Source organism: Neodiprion fabricii, chromosome 5 (assembly GCF_021155785.1).
Source record: "Neodiprion fabricii isolate iyNeoFabr1 chromosome 5, iyNeoFabr1.1, whole genome shotgun sequence".
In the NCBI taxonomy this organism is placed as follows: Eukaryota; Metazoa; Arthropoda; class Insecta; order Hymenoptera; family Diprionidae; genus Neodiprion; species Neodiprion fabricii.
In genome coordinates this window covers 1639627-1659228 of record NC_060243.1, presented here as the reverse complement: position 1 = coordinate 1659228, position 19602 = coordinate 1639627, and the positions used below count along the sequence as shown (strand labels likewise).

The window sequence follows — 19602 nt, the reverse complement described above, 5'->3', positions numbered from 1 at the left end:
ATTTCCTCCCGCCGAAGGACGAACAAGTCTTGATTGAATAGCCTCGATTTCAGGCACCCTTCTTCGACACAACTTTTACCTACGTGGGAATATTCCAGTGAATTTGTGGTGTTCTATGGATTAATTTATTTACGGTATGGATTCGCCTGCATAGTCTGGATAGTCTGTATCATCGGAAACGCGACGTGATAATTCGCTGCGAGTATACACGAAAATTCGAATGAACATTACTCCGCAATATGACTAGATAAAATAAGCCGTTAAGTTCGCGTAAGACTCGCGCGAAGCGACGCGACTCGACGTCTTGGTTCAACGGGAGATTTTCGAGGACGGCGGGGGAAAGATTAACCATCCGACCGAGAAGAGATTCCACTAAGCTTTCAGATTTCGCCCTCTTAGCCGACCAAGGATTATAAAACGCAAATATATTATCTCTTGATTAGCCGCGTTGGGACGGGGAAACGTAGAGTAAACATCAAATTTTAGGCTTTTCCTAAATCAACCTAATTATCAGCTTCCAGTTGTCTATCTATTCCCCCCCTCCCTCCAACGCGACCCTTCTTTCTCCCACCTTCTCGAATTTTACAGACTCGGCGGTAAGACGTTTACCTCAAAACGAAATTGACCTATTAGGGACAACCTCCGGGTTTTTACTTAATTCATGTATTTGATCGTTTTTGTTTTGTTTGATTGCTTTTTATTCTCCTCGTTGTAAGTTTTCCGGGATAAACGGTGATTCGCAACGCGTGGAGTTTCACTTCGCGTATACAACGATCTATGTATTCGATACTCCTGCAGTACGGACGTGTCTCGTACTTACTTCCAGGCTTCGTCTTTGCCTTGGAATAACACGTGCGTGACGATAGCCAAACGCGATCCGCGTAGCGAATATACATTATGAATTGCACGATCATATCATGATCATCCCCCAGCAGAGAACGATCGTCTTCGTAGTCATATCAACGTATTATTTTTTGGCATTGCGGCGCGAATGTTGAATCTTTAGCTTTTCTTATTCGGAAGAAGAGAAGAACATGGAGAGAGGAAAATAAAGACAAAGATTTGCCAACGTGACAAGAGATACTAAAACGATTTTGAAACAGTCACATTACCGAATTTCGATTAAAAACTATACACAACTCAGAGAATATAGAATAGAATAGAATAGAATTTCATTACCATGGGACGGTGTCCCCTAGGTGGCGTCACAAAGATACATAATTCACAAAATTCACAAAGTACACGTACGAAAAAATGTAGCAAATAGTAAATTCCAAATAATTTTAGAATAAATAGTATAAAGAGAATGTATCGAAAGAAACAAGAAAGAGGTTAAGAATTTCGTATCGAAAAATTCCGAGCAACGAATTGTATGAAATTTCTCTCATCATTCGCCACCCAGTTTCTTATCCATACGTGAAATGTTGCGCATGCATTTCACTGTACAGAGAACAGTATGGAGAACCCGTAATCAAAGGGGGTGAGAAAAATGAAGTCTGCCATCGCGTCTGGAGTCGAGGTGTCGTCGAAGCGAAGGATTCGTTGGCTGCAGGGTGTCTACAAACCGACGACGCGTCCGCGTTAAGCTAAGCCGTAGTGAGAGAAGGTATGGAGATTGAATAATACATTCCCGCGGAGTGTATCAGCGGTCGGATGGAAACCTAGAGGGACGGATACCTCTGGCCTGTCTTATTGATAATTCACTCCGCTTGACCGCCGCGTCTCCCAACCTCTGACCCACCGCCGCATTTATATGATTAATGGCTTTATAATGACCTGGAAAGGATCGTTTAACGTCGGCGGACAATTCCAGTCTCTGGAAACTCTGCAGATTATTCCCCTATTTTTCCCCCATCCCCAGGAATAGAAGGAAACGCGAAATTCGGAGAAAAGAATCATTCGCACTGTGCACTGCAGAGTTAGGTGAAATAAATTGTTTATTGAGAAAAAAAGAAGGGAAAAAAAAAAATGTGTAACTTTTTCGAGCGACGTCCGTGGAAGTTGAGGTAAAACTTTGGCAACGGTTATTTTCATGATCGACTCGCGCGGCTGTCCCTCGGCTGTTTTTCCCCGTTCCTTGTTTTCTCTTTTTACACTCCTCCAACCTTTTTTCAAAATTTCCCTCGCGGATGTTGCTGGTCTCCGGTATACACCGCGCATCGCGACTTCCGCTTCCGGGCAGCGACGCGCGTCTCCAAGAGCCACGTGTAGGCGCCTCGGGGGTTGGCTGCAAACGTGGGAAATCGCGCGTGCGAAATAAAGGCACACGACGCCGTGCCAGCTGGGCGCCCGCTTTCATAATGCATACGTGACGCGGAGGGCGTGCAGCGGACGACGAGTTCCGTGCACCGCACACGCGAAATGCTCGAGCGTGCACGTTACTTGCGAATCGCGAAATAACACATATTTGCGGCTAATTTTGTGGGAGCTCTTCTCGGCCTTCGAAGACGGTGGAGCGAGCTTGGCGCCGGAGGGGCGAACGGCAAACTCGGGCCTATACTTACCCTCGAATCTTCCCCGTTCAATGTTGGTCATATAAGCGGTCATCCCCCGTCGTCCCGTAATTTTAAACGACGCGCGCGAATCAAGGGGGTGAAATATGTGAAATATAAGAAATCTGCGCATCGGGATTTTACGAGAGGGTGATAACGGAAAAAAACAATTTAATCTACATTTCACATCTGTCGTGGTGAATGTATGGACAGCACTTATTTTTAAGTCAAATCTGCATCAATTAATTGTGGTTGGTCTAACTAGGCATATCGAATTTCTAAATCCTGCCACTTAATTGCTGTAAAATATACACTTAATTTTCTTACCCTGAGTATTAAATTCAACGTCAATCCATTTCCAAACTATTTTTCTTCTAATGAACGAAATTTGTCGACCGTTATATTCTCACAAAAAAATTATTTACTCCAAATTGATCAGTTTCATTTCAAGATAATCAGATAGGTTCAAAATTTTACTATTTCCGATCACGATAGATTTCGTACCCAAAAGTTGTCCGTACCCGCATTACGGTCGCAATCATAGTCACAGAACATAATTTCTAAGTGTTTTCTTTCTTTTTTGTTTTCACCTGGATTGAAAACCGTTGCCCCTTTGCATGACATTCACCGATTGGATAATCCGATTATATTTCACATCACGAGTAATTTATACAAGATTGTTCCTTTAAGCTCACAGGGTTAACTTACTTTCACGGAACGATGTGACATAATATTTTTCCCCCGAATTTATCGGCTGAGAAATCTTGGTAACAAGAAAGCAGAAGAAAAAAAAATTTCGGCGATAATTTTCAACCGAACAACTACCACCTGGCAAATCTTGTCAGAAAATTACAGCCCGGTATATTATCAAATTCTTTGTCGTACAATGAAAAATCAAGCGTGTCTGAGATTACGTTCGGGATTTAAGATCGAGCGTTCGCAATGCAGCACGGGTGCAGAGGGAGTGATGAAAAATTACGCTTGAAATTACAAGGCCAAACAGTTTCACGGCGGTGAATTTAAGTACAGTGATTTTCGTTCGGAAAGCTCACCCCCGGAGGGGGTGAAAGGAGCGCCAAGGCGAGTTCTCTCGCTCTCGGAACGGCGCTCGTTCTGTTTAGCCGCTACCTGGCAATTACCTGTAGGGCATAATTGTCATCCCTCGCCGTTTGCCTCCACCTCCTTCCGCCGCCTTCGCCCCTCTTCTCCGGGGATCGGGTCACGCGAGGCCGTACCTGTCGCAGCAGACCCTTGGCCCCGACCCCTCGCCCCCGACTTTCGACCCCCAACAACCCCCGGCCCCATTGCGGCCCCCGATTCGAGCACGGAACGACGCGGGTTAGACCACGCGAACCCGAAACAATCCAACACACGCTTACGTCAGAGTTCTAATTACTAATTTAGCCCCAGTGCCAGTTGCAGCGGAGCCGAGTTGCACCCTGCAATACGGGCCGCACACGCCATTTTCATTTTTTGTTTCTCCTTTTCCTTTTCATTCGTTTTCTCCGATCCCTCCCCAGTTTTTAACCCTGGTCGCAAAATATCATGCATTTCTCGTCGCGGGATAAAAACTGCTTCTCCAATTCGTTAATAATGCTCGATCTTATCACGTGGACTGAAATTTTACAAACCATCCCCTTTCACCACTTTCCTCGGAATATTTTCGACACTTTTTTATCGACGTATTTGACAAACCTAAATAAGAGATTCTTTCCATAATTTCTTCGAAAGCTTCGCTAGCCTGTAACATCCACCCCCGACTTCTCCCTCCCAAAACCGTTTCAAATCGTATTTACCATGCAAGTTTTCTCATCGTTCGATACACTTGTAATTGTCTATGGCAATAATACTCACTCGGTGTCGCATCGACTCGCTAGCATGATTAGAGCTTTCGTCGATCGTGAGTCGGCTACGCTTTAAGCACTGATAAATACCGTGAGTAGCGGAGCGAAAGAGGTTCTAGGTTGAAAACATACCTGAAACAAAAAGCAGAAATCGCATGATTAGCGCATGGGGTGTATTTGTAATTGTTGTGCCGGTGTGCAGGGAACGCTAGAAGTGATAGTGCGCGACTCAGCCGCGGTTATCTGTCTGCGACTGCCCCGGATAATTGGGCGGGAATTAATTACAGTCATGCACGAATGTCATACATTTCTCTGTAATTACCCGTTGGAGATAATTCCGCGGAGCTCTGGTAGTTGTTATATGTATAGCGATATTCTATCGCTCCTGCAAAAGGGTTGACGGTTAACGTCTTGCAGTTCGTTTAACTGCTACACGAAAATTGTTTCACTCAGGCTTGACAACAGGCTTATTGTAATAACAATTTTTTCTTTCCCTCCTAAATCTCTCCCCCACGTCTTACGGTGCATTCGGTGATCCGCATGGCGTGCGACCGAGTAATCTAGTAATTAACCGACTTGCCTGCCCACATGCACGCCCATCAGCTAACCTACCAAGAAACAAACCCCTTGACCTCTGCTCCGATTCCTTGATTGGCATGATACGAGTCGCGGCTAAATAATTAGATTCTGCAATTACATTTGACACGATAAAGAAATCTCGCTTAATTGCGACAAAAATAACGTGCGGATTACTTATCTTTCAACCGGATACATAAATACATATTTTTTTATCGTGAAAATCGAGATAGAAAGAAGAAGAATAATACTTTTTGCACTGTACCATAAGTAGGTAATAGATTATCTTGCTACACCATAGTTCAAACCTGGATTTGTAAAATTTTTTTTTGACAAGTATGAAATATGTTGCCTTCGAAAAATTAAGTGTAGGTATACATTAAAAATGTTTTTAATTATAAATTACACTGATATTCGCTGTTAAATGGCTACCAGGAGAATTTTCAAGCGTTTATATCAGATCCGTTGATCACCCGACGTGTACAGGCAGCAATTACGCTCAGGTGATTGGTCATCGTACATCGCAATAGTTCAGCTTGCGCAAGCGTGAGCCGTACTTGAGTTTACAGATAGAAACGGTCTAAATCGAATCACGACAAGTGAGAAAAGAGTTTTAAAAACTTGTTTATCCCGTAGCGGATTTCGAGTAGCGATAGTTGATAGGATAAAATTGATCCAGTGGGATGACGGGATACCCAAGCGTATCAATAGAGAGGAGCACTTTGCAGCAATCAGGAAAGCAATTCGAATCAGTAAATATCATGTGAGGCGAGGGGGTAGGGGTGAAAATAGAGGTGGGTTCGAGCGATATGTCCTCGGAGCATGCGAAGGCAATCACGTCAAGATTATGGATAACACATAGGCACTCACGCGTCTAATCGCGGCGTGAAATACAGAGCCGTGTGTGTGAGGGTGGGGGCCGGGGGGAGATCTGATATGTTAAGTGGTTAAGCGTAGGCAATATACGCAAAGTAAATAATCTAATATGCCGCGTTTGCTCAAAGCACCGCGCTGCGCGAGGCGAACGGGTTATGACGACGGGCTCCTCCTCCAGCTCCGTATTTACCTACCTGATGCATTTTCGCCTGGTTTGCGTTTGTTGATACGAAATTCGGCTGCAAGCTTGCACCCTGATAATCATCTACGGCAAAATTGAAGAATCTCGCAATGCCGGGAATCCGAGCGGGATTATTTTACTGTACCGACCGAAGAACCGAGATTCGGAAAAGCTCCCGCAAACTCCTGTCCCTACGAATATTTTGCAACGAAGCCGTTTCCATTTATTTGCTGAAGCTGCAACCGAATAACTTCAAGTAATAACTGCACTGCAATTATTCGTCGTTGCGTGGCGTTTACTGGCTTGTAAAATTAGCCTCTCGTAACGATGCTGCAACGTGCCTACGGTGCGGAACGTCGTGATCGGTGTAAGACTGACATGGCGGGATGATTAAACGTTACCGAGAATCCAAAGATGAGAATAGACATATTTTTCCCCGGAAATTTACTCCCGCGTACGCGATGGTTGCATCCGTGTGCTTATAACCAGGCCTACCGAAGGAACTTGCGGGCGGCTCTGATGTGGTCTGTGGCGCGGGCTTAATAACCCTGTCTTCAAACCCTGCACATCCCTCGCTGAACAAACACCTTTGCAGGTCCCTCGCCTTGAGGTCAGAGTTTTGAGGGTGATGTAAATACGCCGAATTTCACGGGGGTTTAGGGGCGAGGCGGAGAACGGCTAAAAACCTCTCTCGAGCGATTATTTTTCGGGCATGAATCCGGCAGGGTGCAGGAAAATGCCGGCTAAACTCTATCGGGGAATTGGATCAAACTGCAGAGAGGATTTTCATTCCAGTAGATAGAGATGAGCGGGGAACGAAACCACCCCGCCCCCTAGAAGTTGTCGGTGCAACACCTCGGGAAAACAATTTCGTCCAATTCCTTCTATTCGATTAATTAATCGACAGATCGAGGAAGTAACAACAATTTCCAGGGGCTGAATTGAATTAGGAAAATTATAGTGCGCTGCAGCCACTGTATAGTGCAAACTGAAGACGACGATGTCCGTCGTCGTTGAGTTTTTTAGCCACGGCTCGGCGAGGCACGAGACGATTTAATTGATCTTTAATCAGCTGGGGTCGGAGTAACGAACCTACGTGTAATTCTTGTTACTTGTAGACGTGGGTATATTCGGCGAGGGGTGAGCGTGCGAGGCCGTGCCAGCCGCCGAGACAGCCGAGACAACCGGGTGTGGAGGTGGCTTTGAGTCTTGCATTGCCCCCCACGCTTTCCAATGCGGTACGATACTATCTGATACCTTAATTATTTCGTCTCTGACAAGGGCCGGTAAAGCTGCCAAAAATCGTCGCGGGTTTTTGGAGGGTTAAACGTGGTCGGTCGCACCTCGGTAGAGTCGCGTAACTGTCACACTGGGCGAAATTGACCCCAAAAGTGATTTTTTGCTTAAAAAGAGAGTTTTACGAATCTATAAAAAAATGTTTAAGTATTGCAAACTTGTCTCTCAGTTTTCCTAATCAAAATTCATTGTTCAGGTACTGTAAAACATCGGTAAAGTTAAAGAAAGTGCCGAAGATATCGGAAAATAAGCTCTCCATTAAACCCATTTCTATGATTAAGAGTGACCGATTAGGGTTAAGGAAGTTCTCCGATCTTCTCCCGTCACTTCAACTTCTTCCCCACAACACTTCAAGGAAAACAATCACACGCGAGTGAATTACACTGTGCAGATTGCACGGTTTCGCTGTTACGGGTATTTTTTCATTTTTTTTTTGTTCAACACAATTGCAGTAATTTAAGACGTATTTAAAGTTCGGCGTCTGTTCCGAGTCGGGAACGTCGATCACAATTAGAAAATCCCGAAGGATTATCGCCCCCGGTGCTTAGAGCGAGAGAGAGAGAGAGAGAGAAAATGCGAAGCCGAGAGACGCGAAAGCGGAAATCCGACGCGCGGCTACGACGGCGGCGTCGCGACGTCGGATATGCGACATGACAGTCTTTATATTAACTATCAGATAAGTTTCAGTCCTCGCTTCTCTGCAAAAGCAGTTTCCTCTGCAGGATGGAACTGCGCCACGGCTCTGGGCTCTTCTTCGCCGCTTCGCATAGTGTAGACTGGAAGCGAATTAGCGCTGTCACGACAACTGTTAATCTCGTGAAGAGATTCTAAATACGGCATCCCCCCCTTTCGGTAACTAACTTACCGGCTACAACTCGCTATTTACTCGCTGCTTTCAGACCCGCTGCGCTATTTGCCGTTCCCCGACCGGCTATCAAATCCACAAAAATCCCCAAAGCCGATCACGACCGTCGGCGTAAAAACCAGTTCAATGCGCGCCGATGGTTTTCCCCGTAATCCCGACCCGATTTTTACCGCCGAAAACGCGTTTTTCATTTCACTGCTCGAACCTCGTCATAAGATCTCGATGTTTCGTGGTAACTGTTTACTTCGGAAACTAATTTTTCGCCTAAAATTCGTACCAACAACTTATTTCGTAGCTATGTCAAGTATCCTGTGATTGAATTGAATAAGTTTCGAATTCTCGGGCAACATCAGGACTGAATGAATATTTATTCGTTCGAAATTAGCCGGAAACATAAATAAGATTTCGAGAAGTACCTTTTCCACAATGTTTGAACGATGTGTACGGTTTATTAAACGGCAAAGAGCGACACTGTTACAATTGTTGCTCAAAGTTCATCTGTGTATCAAACTCCCGGCTTGGTTTGACGGAGTTGCCGAAGCAGCTGACCATACGCAGAGCTCCGCTACTGCCCGACTATCGCATGGTGAAATTCGGGAAACCGATTGGTAGATGAAACGGTGCGGGTGGTGAACTGGCTACACTCGCCGCCTCCATAACCGAGACTCGTAATCGATTGCCGGGAGTTTTAAACTTTCCACATCCGTCCTCTCTCTTCCTCTAGCTCGCTTCCATCATTCGCAAACAAAGCGAAGGAGAGCGAGAGCCAAGCAAGTCGAGGTGTAGGGCGGAGAGCGGAAAGCGCGAAGGGAAGTCTGTAAATTTTCTTACATTTTATGAGCCATCAGAATTTCATAACCTCGAGCCAGTCCTCGTGGTACTTTGCAGAGGAAAAGTTTTCACCCTGGCGAGAGAAGAGGAGCGAGCCTTGCCTGCTCGGGACGGAATAAGACCGTGTCAGAGATGAAAATAAGGTAAAGATGCACGACTAAGTATGGATCAGAGGAGAATATGCACGGCGAACCGATACCACGCATCATGATATCGCTCAGACAGATTGCCGGTAAAGATTTCCCCTTTCGATACCATTTCGCTGCACCTCGATGCTCTTTGAGGGGTTCAAGGCACTCGGAGACTACTTAGAATCACCTCTTTACAAGAGTGGTTAAGGTGGCTTGAATAGACTTCAAACGACCAAATGGTTTGAAAAGACTTTGAGAAAATTATAAGAATTAATTAGTTCAAAACACTTCCAATCACTTCAAATAACCCGGAAAATCGGAAACCTGACAACGACTTGGGCGCTTGATGTGACATTCGACATCAGATATGTCGACTACTTGTCGTCTGAAGGTGCGCAAAGATCTGAGCGCTATTTGCCGGGATAAAAGAAAGTCACAGGAGTAGGTATACAAGACTCGAGATTATTCAATATCCAGTTTATGAAAAGTATACACAACAAGGAGGGAGGACCGTATTGCTATCTACCGGGTGCCAATATCCCGCGTTTTATGGCAGGGACAAACGCGAGCTGGAGTCATCTGCGACTTTATTATTCCGAGTTTAAGTCCACGAAGAAATTTTTCATACGCAAAACCGTGCCCAAGGCAGGTTTATAAGCGTCGTTCCATAGTATCTGTCGTGTCGTACCGACACACGTTTCGGTTAAACGAGCACGCGTATCACCACTGACGCACAGGTTGATTCGGGGCTGTTTTCACCCCAATTATTGAATCTTTTATCAGGCTAGAAAAACAACGACTACCGTCGTGATCGGTAAGAATTTAAGTACACGTTTCGAACCCGATATTATAAAGACTGTAAGGGCGTCTCTTGAAAAATTATGAGCACGAAAAGGCGGTCTAACAAACTGACAGTATAAAATTGAGGAAGAAAAAAAGGTACATGAGTATCATTCAGACGTAACGAAGCGAAACAAGGCCAGAAAAGGGGACGCGACGTTTTTACCCTAACAAAAAAGTTACACAAGTGGTATAGATTAATTCCGTTACCACCGACATTACTTATTACCCGACTAGGTATACCGTACTTTAGGTACAAAATTTCCACAAGTGCCAATCATTGCCGAATGCGTAATCCGCATTAATCGTTTATTATGAACGAAAGGTAAACGAATAATAATAACAATAATAAAAATAACAGTGATCATAATGACGCTGATGCGCGGACTGACGACGAACTAATAACACAATTCCCGACCAAGTCGAAGAAGTAGAATTAGAAAAATGAGGAAGTTCTTGCTTCGCCAAGAATAATTATTACTCATGCCCAGTCGGCCGGGCTGATCGTTACGCCTAATAGCTCGGAGAAAATAACTCGTTCGAACTTGTGCCTATCGGAAATTTATCTCAACCAATCGGGTCCAGATCGGACTTGACTGGCCCCACGGCTGACCGTGACGTCATAATTGCAGTAATTCTCGTCCATTCAGTACGTCAGCAAAGAACCCTCGAGTTTCGCAATCGCTTCCCCGCCCATCGCTCACAGGTCGGTGATTAGACGTTACCTATACCGCGTCTTATCTCAGCTCGTCGCGTGATCGTCGTGGAAAACTCTAGAATCGCTGACGTCAAAATGTAGTTATCGAAGTGCCTGATCCCGAGACTTGTTTCAGCCAGAATTTAACCAACGGTCGTCACTTCGACGCTAAGGTGTCCACTCTGACCTCGTCGATCCCTTACCACTGACTGCCAAGGCGTCGGCCACGATGCCAAAGACCTGTGTCGTGATATTTGACGGTAAATCGCGCGCAATGGTCCGGAAGGGATCGAATCATTCGCGTCTTGATCGCGCCATCCGAGCGTCTCAATTCCTCGGCAGTGTGTTCAGCGTCGCACAATCGTTGAACGTTGGCAAAAGAAGAAGAACAGCAAAGAAACGAGCGAAACGAAGACGTTACCAATTCACAGTCAGGGTGAGATATTTTTAATCGTTTATTATCGCGAGATGGTGAAATGAAATGGTAACACGACGCACATTTACACACTAACACCTTCTGTAGGACGGTTGTTCCGAATGTTAGGTACTTATGAACGAAAACTGGAAACTGCGTGCACATTGAGTTGGTTCTTTTTATTATCGTTGTACGATCGTCAAAGGGTTGTTTATTCCATTTACTGTCCGTACAAAAGAAACTTGCACTACTAGGTTGTCGCCCTTTCTCATCCGCACTTTTGTCCTCAAGTATTGGCAGTCAAAAACAGCGTTAGAATATTGACAGCATGCAATTCTGACGATGAGTAATATACATGAATCGGTACATACCCTGGTGGTGTCTCGCTAGCCAGCAGATAGGGACACGGACCTGCCTGGAGACAGCAGATGGTTTGACAAAAGCGCGCGGTAGAGAGCCGACGCGACAGCGTAAACGTCGCCTGACCATTCACCGAATCCCAGGAATGAATCGCGCGTGAATCCCGTAAGTCGGTCGACCTTTCGAGGGGGAGGGGGGGGGGCAACGACGGGGACCCCGAAAAGGTACTAAAACATGGGTGGTATGCGTCAGGGGCACCCTTGAACGTGAAAAAGCGAACTGAGAGAATGTGTTTTGCGGGGAACGTACAGGGTACCGTGAACACCACCGAGAGGCTAGAATCCCGTGGCTCGTGCTGAGAATATCTCGCGGGCACTCGACTTTGCCAGCAGCCAGGCAGCCAGCCAGCAGCGCGGGGCCTCCAGGATCGGTACGTTGCCGCGGAGGTGGCGGAGGTCGCCCCGGGGGAGGAGGCGGCGGCAGCGGCGGCGGCGGTGGTGGTTGCTTGGGGAGGTGGGCCGCCGCCCCCGGACCCCTGGCCCCCTGCCACCCTCTCTCCGCGGTTCGAGCCGCTGATTGGACCGCCCCCACCTCCGGCACCTCAGCAGCCACCGCCACCGCCAGTACCACCACCAGCACCTCCGGCCTCGTCCTCATCTGCCCCTCGACCACCCCCGCGGACACGGGGTGAGGCTCGAGTCGACTCTTTACCCGGAGCGGGTGCCACCGCGCACGTATAAGAATACACCCGCCCTCTTTTGTCAAGAGACAAGAAACCCCGGACGGAGACGACGCGGCGTGCCGGTGCACACCCGCTCATAGCCTCCTAGGTGTAATACGTGTAGGATGCCGACCACCCAGTGGGCGAGATGGAAACGGCTCTGCCTCGAGGCATCATGGCTGGCCTTCGACGCACGTGGAATCCTCCTACGCCTCTCGACCTTTTATTCTCGAACCTTTGCCACGCGACGGCGATGCGATGATCGAAAAAATGGTTGTACGGTGGCTGCGTAGCTACTGGAAAAACGCAAATCTCGCATTGTGCTCTTTCTTTCAGGCTTTAACGTTTCGCCGTGGCGCTTTGGAGTACCCAGATTTTAGTCGGAATACCGAGAAGGAGTCCTGTGTGAGATTTGGGGACCGAGCTACCAAGGGCATCGTCGTTGACGCTGGGAAACGAGGAAGATCCTCGTCGACGTTAACCCTTGCCGCCGGCGGTATTTCAATAATTGGAAACCAATGAGCGGGAAGGGGTCTTCCGGGTAAAAATCAACCCCTTAGCTACCCGTCCGTCGGCGGCGCTACCACTACTACCACTACCACCATTACAACCGGCACCATCACCATCACTGACGGAGAATCCGGCTCTCTTGCCCCGAGCAACCTAACGTAAACCCTAATGAAGCGAGTCTTCGGCACTGCCTGCCAACATGCATGCCTTCACATCCTATTAATTGCCCCCCCTCGCCGTGAGCGGCCCCGCAATAGCGCATTCTTCGACAAATTGGATCACGCTATCGCGCCACCAGACGCAAAGTGCCTACACACCTACACCTGCTTATACCGATAGATCCAAGCTGAGAACGGGTGAGATACGCCTCTTCAAATCCGTGTTTAGAAAACCCTTGGGGAACCCTTTACAATCGACATACGATCCGACTCGAGTCACGCAACGAACAATTGTTACCGGATACAACGAATGCTACAAACCCAAGCATAACGCAACGGATAAGAAATGGAAACACTGGTTCTGCTGGCATAGATGAGGTTTCACTTGAGATTCTTGACATCCAAACATCCCACCGCCGAATCGAGTGGTACTGCAACAGCGGTAGGATGCCGTGGAGGATATAATTGGCCGGCGTAAATTAACCCTCAGAAACTTTAATGTTGGGCGAGGTTAGGGCTCTGAGGCGCGTAATTCTGGTAGGCAGGTCTTGAATCAATATAATCAGTGGACGACAGGGTGGTCTGAGAGTCAGAAGGGACTTAGCGAGGCTCCCGTCGCCCACCGCGACGCGATCGGTTCGGTGAAATTCTTTCTCAGAAGGGAGCGACGCCGAGTCATCTCCCTCCGACGATTCGGAACCCTTTTTGGCGAGGGTGAACACAGTCGAGCGATTTCAGGACGCTTGTCTATCTCCCGGATTTCCGTTATGAAACGATAAATACGATAGCGAGTGTTTGGTACACGCATGCAGGAAAAGCAACGCTGTTACTTGTCACCCCGACTCTCAAAATTGATGCATCGCAAGGTGATTACCTGGCCAAAGTCCTTCTTCGCGCACAATTCGGTCCACACTCCAGAGCTTCGAGGCTTCGGAAGAACAAAGTCTTCGAGGCAACTGCACACCACGTACTAGGCGAACGATCGCGAAATTTCCAAGTTCACGAGTCCGCACTGGTTGTAACAACGAAACGTGGAGAGAGAATGGATCGGAGTTTCGAATCGACGCCGACGGCCAGCGTCGCTTGCGGGTATGAACACTGCCTATACCACGATCTAGCTGACGAGGCTACGGCGATTCGTGCGACAAAATAAGTCGTACGGAGATTTTGGAGAGACAATGACGCGAGGCAGCGCACGCCAAGAGCTAGACACTACTGAACCAGCCCCCCATGGTAAACCCTGTTAACGGAGAGAGAGAGAGAGAGAGAGAGAGAGTCGTCCTCGTCGTCGACAAGCAAGTTTAAACTTTGGGCAACAATTCCCCTACTCACTCTTACTCTCTCACTCTCTCTAACGCTCTCTCTGCAGGTCTCACTCACCGAGCGATGCGCGGCGTCGAGGAACCGCGGGGGTACAGTTAAATTTTCGCAAAAGTATGAACACAGTCGTGAGTTGGGAAGTAACATTTATCCTCAACCACTGCCAACTGCTTCCTCCTTCTCCCCCCCCCCCCCCCCCTTCCATGGACTCCCCCCACCCAATTCCCCCTTACCCTCCGTTGAAAAAACTTCGCGTCGACTGTCATAAACCGAACTTGTACCCCGGGACATCACGACGCTACTGAAACCGAGTTCATTGGCTAACCTCGATGGTCACGTTTCTACCCGATTAAGAAACCGTTGTCGCAGTAACCGACACTTTTGTCAATGACTGACGGTCGCTTGGACTTCGAAGGATAGTGTGGTGTGGAGTCAGTGTTGCTCAGTTAGGTAGGTACTCACCCGGGGTGAAGCTGACGAGCTGCTTGGCGTAGTGCGATGAGGAAGCCGGACGCGTAACCGCGTGGAAAATATATGGCCAAACAGAAAGAAGAACAAAGTTATGGGAAACGAAACGGAGAACCGGAGAACCGAAGAAGGAGAACTGCAGCGATAGGGGGGGTCGAGCGCAGATGTAAAGAAGGCGGATGTGCACCGGGTGCAGAAGCCGAGGACGCGATAGGACGAATCCGCGATCACGTCGTACCCGTCGTCGTCCTTGTAGTCGACGTCGGAGACCTATAATCGTCCGAACCGCGCGGCGAGACTTTGGGGCGAGGAGCGCCGATTTTCCACGAACCTCGCCGAGGGCCGTCTGCGCCACCGGAGGATTTCGCTTTCTTCGTGTTGGTGAGGACCCAGGGAGGGTGGTTGTGTTGGGCGAGGAGTTAGATTAGACCCGAGTTGAGAGCAGAGAGAGCTTCGCCCCCGCCAGCGGAGCTGTGCTCGTGAGCGTCAAACTTTTCAGGCTTGTGTTGGTGCACGCATCGTCTCGAATCGACTCGATTCGCCTCTCTCGGAACGTCCTGCGATTTTACCATGGTTCCTGTTTTCTTGCCTCTTTCTACCATTTTCAACTCCTGCGCCTGATCGCGGTGCAGACGCGATATTTCGGCCCGATCGACGGGGGAACAAATTTTTACATCACTCGGACTTGACCATGGTCAGTGAATTCTTCAACGACGCGTAGGACCGTGAATGATTACAGTCCATGACTGAGTGGAAGTCGGATAACATTTGTACGGTGTCAGCTAAAAGTAACCCCCGGAGCGGGGATATTACCAGGAATTACGTCTCAATCTCCCATGGCCGTCGACTAAACTAATATTAAAACTTTTAACGTAGTTACCAGAGGCCGTGGTCGCTTTACCGCGTTCACGGAGCTTCGCTCTCTGCGCAAGCGGCTGCATTGACCGTTACTGGACTTTGATGTGTTTCCCTGGAAGGGAACATTTGCTGTGAAGTCGTAAATTAGCTTGTACAGTGGCAGCCTCGCTTCTCGAACTCCGTACGAGTCCGCGGGTTGCTGAGGAAATACTTCCGAAGGACCGTCAAGTGTCGTTGACCATCACGAGCGACTCTTCCTCGTCCTCTGATCCACTACACCCCGTGACATTTAAACCTCGACACTCGATATCCTTTCGTCCTGTGGAATATATTCCAACGAATTTACCGTGGTTAAGCGGGTTCACTGTGAGCCAGCGTCCTGCACGAGGGCCAAGGGAAGGATGGAGGACCTCCACCGCGTCTATGGTCCCGGGCGAAGTGCATTGCGGGCTTCATCGGGAGTTAATCCGCTTAATAGATTCCAACGCAAGTCACCCGGCCCCCCCGACCCTGGAACAACTCTGACCGAACCCCAACTCCTAACTCACCTGCAACGACTGCGAGACGACACTTTACTATCCCAGACTCCGTGTGAGCTGCAGCTGGTAGAGTAACGATTTTCAAATTCACGTGGGCCGACACAACATCATCTAATCGATTTCATCCCAATTTGGAACGAGAAAAGTGTCAATAGAATATTTCAAAAAATGTAGATAAATTAAATTTTTTACACAACATCAATTATCTTCAATGCTTTAATTTCCCATCACAATTCAGTGTAATAGTGTAATGGGATTCGTTCTAAAATCTAAGCTCATCGGGTTTGTACTACAGAATAATGTGCAACCATGTATTCACATCTTCTCCCACGACTTTAATGGATTATTCATAAGAATTATCGATTGCTGGTAATTGTCACGAAAATGACAAAAAAAAAAAACTGTTCCAGAAATTGCTCTGGAAGAAACCGATATAACACTGAGATTTTTTTCTCCGTCTATCGCTACACTATAGAATCTTGAATTGAAATAAATGAGAATCGATCACTCAATTCAATCGTAAGCATAATAATACCGGCCATTCCATCTCATCGTTCAGTTCTGAAAGACACACTCGCGGGAGTATGAAAAATAGCTGCCTGGAAGTTGAAAACTATGCAATCGACGGGTAAAATAGTAGGCATTTTATCAATCCGATTGAAGGTGATCACCCAGGCCTGTTCATATGTCCGATGTAGGTATACATTGATATCATACACGCATCCCAGTCGATACGCGCAGGTGAATTTTCAAATGAGAATGCGAGCGAAGTTGTCGCGGGTTCCTCCTGGTCCGGGTCCTCAGCGAGTAAGGAATGACAAGGAGGTTCACTCCCAGCCCACCTTTTCCCACTCCCGGAGCTTTCCTCGGGATCCCTAGGCGCAGGCGTGCCCTCCCCCTCTCCCGCCCCCTCGCCGTTCCCTCAGCCCACCGCCCTCCGAAGCTCCCGTCCTCATCCCGCGAGCCCCTCTCCGCGAAAAGCTTTCGTGGTCCGCATTCCACGCCTCCCTTGATAGGCTTACTTTGGTAAACTTTTTGCCCTCATACGCGGAGAAAAAGCTGGGAGTCAGGCGCGGTGAGGAGGGGCGAACGGGGGAGGGGGGAGAAGAGGGAGGAGGGAGGAGGGAAAGTGGGGGAGGGTTGCAGGAGGCGGAGGCGGAGGCGGTATGGGAAGGGGAAAACTTTTTTTATATTTCTGCGTTTCGCCGAGTAGTCCGGCTTTCGCGTCCTCTCTCTCCCTCTTTTTTTCTCTTTCTCTCTCGCTCTTTTTCTTATTTCTTCTCCTCTCCACCTCAGATCCGGGACAATAAATGTTTGTCTAAATTACTGCAAGAAATTCGAGATATGTCGTATTAATGCGAGGCCGTTCAAGGCGTTATTGGGTATCACGTCGCGAAATCCCGGCGGTGAGTTCCGCCATTTTGTGCTCGCGGCATTCGAGGATCTTCGCACATTTTTCGCTCTTTGAATACACGGTAGGTTCGACGATGTCGTTTGGAATATTATTTCCGCGACCTTGATTAAGCTCGTTAATTTCGAACGGACATGATCGGGGGTTAAAAGTCGGTCTGAAGAGAGTCGAACACCGTCTCAAATCGTGTTTGAACAACTTTAATTGTAATTATGCTAATACGACCTTCCTCAACGTCGCGGAATAAGGAGCGAGAGAGAAAGTCGGGGAAAAATGAAAAAAGAAAGGGGTAAAAAAGTGGAAAAACAAAAAGTAGGTACCTCAAGACCAAGTATGTTAATGGGTGTCGAGCATGGCGATGGAATAAAACTGCATAACTCGTCGGGGGGGTGCTGGTGGGGCCCCGAGGGGTCGGGACGGGGTTAAAGTTCAAAGTCCGCACGGCGAGGAAAGTTTGGTTCGGTACCCAGTCCCATCCACCCCCCAAACCCGGAACCAGTAGCGTCTACGCGAAATACTTCATCCTGATTATTATGCAATTTGAAACAGCTGTTGGAAAAATTATCAACCTCTTCCCACAGCTCGAGGTTTTCTCCTTTAATCAAACTCCGTTGGGTGGCGTCTCTTGTTTCCGCGTAATAAAGTTATTAAATGAATAAGTTTTTAAGTGTTCGACTTACTTCGGGACAAACTTTACCTAAGAACTACCAACGTGTAGTAACCAGTCCACCCTCCACGTCGCGGCGACAATTTTCAACCATACACGAATATTAATTACTCTCTACTTATCGCTTCGACTGTACGACAAGTGTTGTTTTATACGTATAGAAGCCATTAAAGAAAAAAAAAAAAAAAAATGCTCAAATCTAATCAACGCAAGTCTCACTGCTGTTAAATTTTACGTTGTATTCATGCGGAACAATTCGCCTGCGTATTCAATCGCACTTCTCGCAGCTTTTTTTTTCTTCCTATTTTATCAGCTCTGCGTCGAGGCATCATCCTCCGAGGTATCGTCCTCCATTTTCGGCTGCTGACAAAGCGATGTAATATATTTTAAACTCGCGGGCACACATGCGAAGAGGAGGACCCCAAGGAGCGCCTGTTGAGTCGGACAAATTACAAAGATTTGCCTGACTAAAACCCTACCCCACGAGGTGAAGCTGGGAGAAACGGAGACGTCGTGTCGTTGTCAATTTATTTATTTAAATTTCTATTTCAACCGCGAGCCTGCACGAGGAAAAAAGTTTAAATTAGAAACCGGTTCCCGTGACGTACGTACGTACATTCCATATATTATACATAACATGGGCGGATCGCGTGTGCAGAAGGTACAACAACAAAAAGGATAAAGAATCGCGGCTCGATCTGCACGTTATTTAATGAAATTTTCCCTATTACGATGAATATCAGTGGTGAGTCTCTAATCGTTGAAACGTCTAATTCAACGTTGAAACACAAAACTAATTATTCCTGAAATTCTTTTTTCCGACTAAATCCCGGATTTTCAGGGAGCATCTTGGGCGAGATATTAGAAGGTAAACAGGAATGACACGCGTGCGAGCACGCGTATATTTGTCGGTAAATACGGGAATGCGTGTTGTGTGCGAAAGTAAACATGGGGAAGACAGTCCAACGTAGGCGTAAATATATGTGTATACCATACACATAAACCTATATATATATATATATATATATATATATATATGTAAGATATATATGTTGGTATATATGATATATGTCTATGGGGCATATCTTCCTTAGGGGGAAGATTCGAGACATCTATGAGCATGAATCTATTGGCCGGGTTGACTTTCTGCCCTAAAGGCATCGCCCAAAGTGTCTTACAAACATGACGAGTGACGGCGACGACGCTGAACGAAACCCTCATCGAATTCTCGAAATCCACATCGACCGAGTGCCGGAACTTGTCTCTTCGTATGGGAATAGAGAAATTTCCCAAGGCTTGACTGATACATAGAAAATATAATGAGGCTTATTTTACAGCAGCTGAATGTTAACAGAAATAATTATTATAACTTTCGCATACGAGAACGATATGTGGCGAAAATTTTTCCCAAGCACGATTAAAAATTTCGTCGAATATTCAGCTAATTGGTTCACAGATTACTTACTTATAAACACGAATATGTAAATTTAAAGCCTTGAGATCGATTGAAGAATGTGTGAAACTTTTTTTCCACGCTAAATTCGCA

General features: G+C 47.2%; 1 protein-coding gene across 1 annotated transcript in view; it reads right to left on the bottom strand.

Moving 5' to 3' along the window:
- LOC124183082 (AT-rich interactive domain-containing protein 1A-like) overlaps positions 1–19602 on the bottom strand; it is a 268981-nt gene that overhangs the window by 158917 nt on the left and 90462 nt on the right. Inside the window, exon 3 of the mRNA XM_046571097.1 lies at positions 4347–4415. Coding sequence (XP_046427053.1) covers positions 4347–4415 — 69 coding nt within the window. The remainder of the gene's footprint in view (positions 1–4346; positions 4416–19602) is intronic.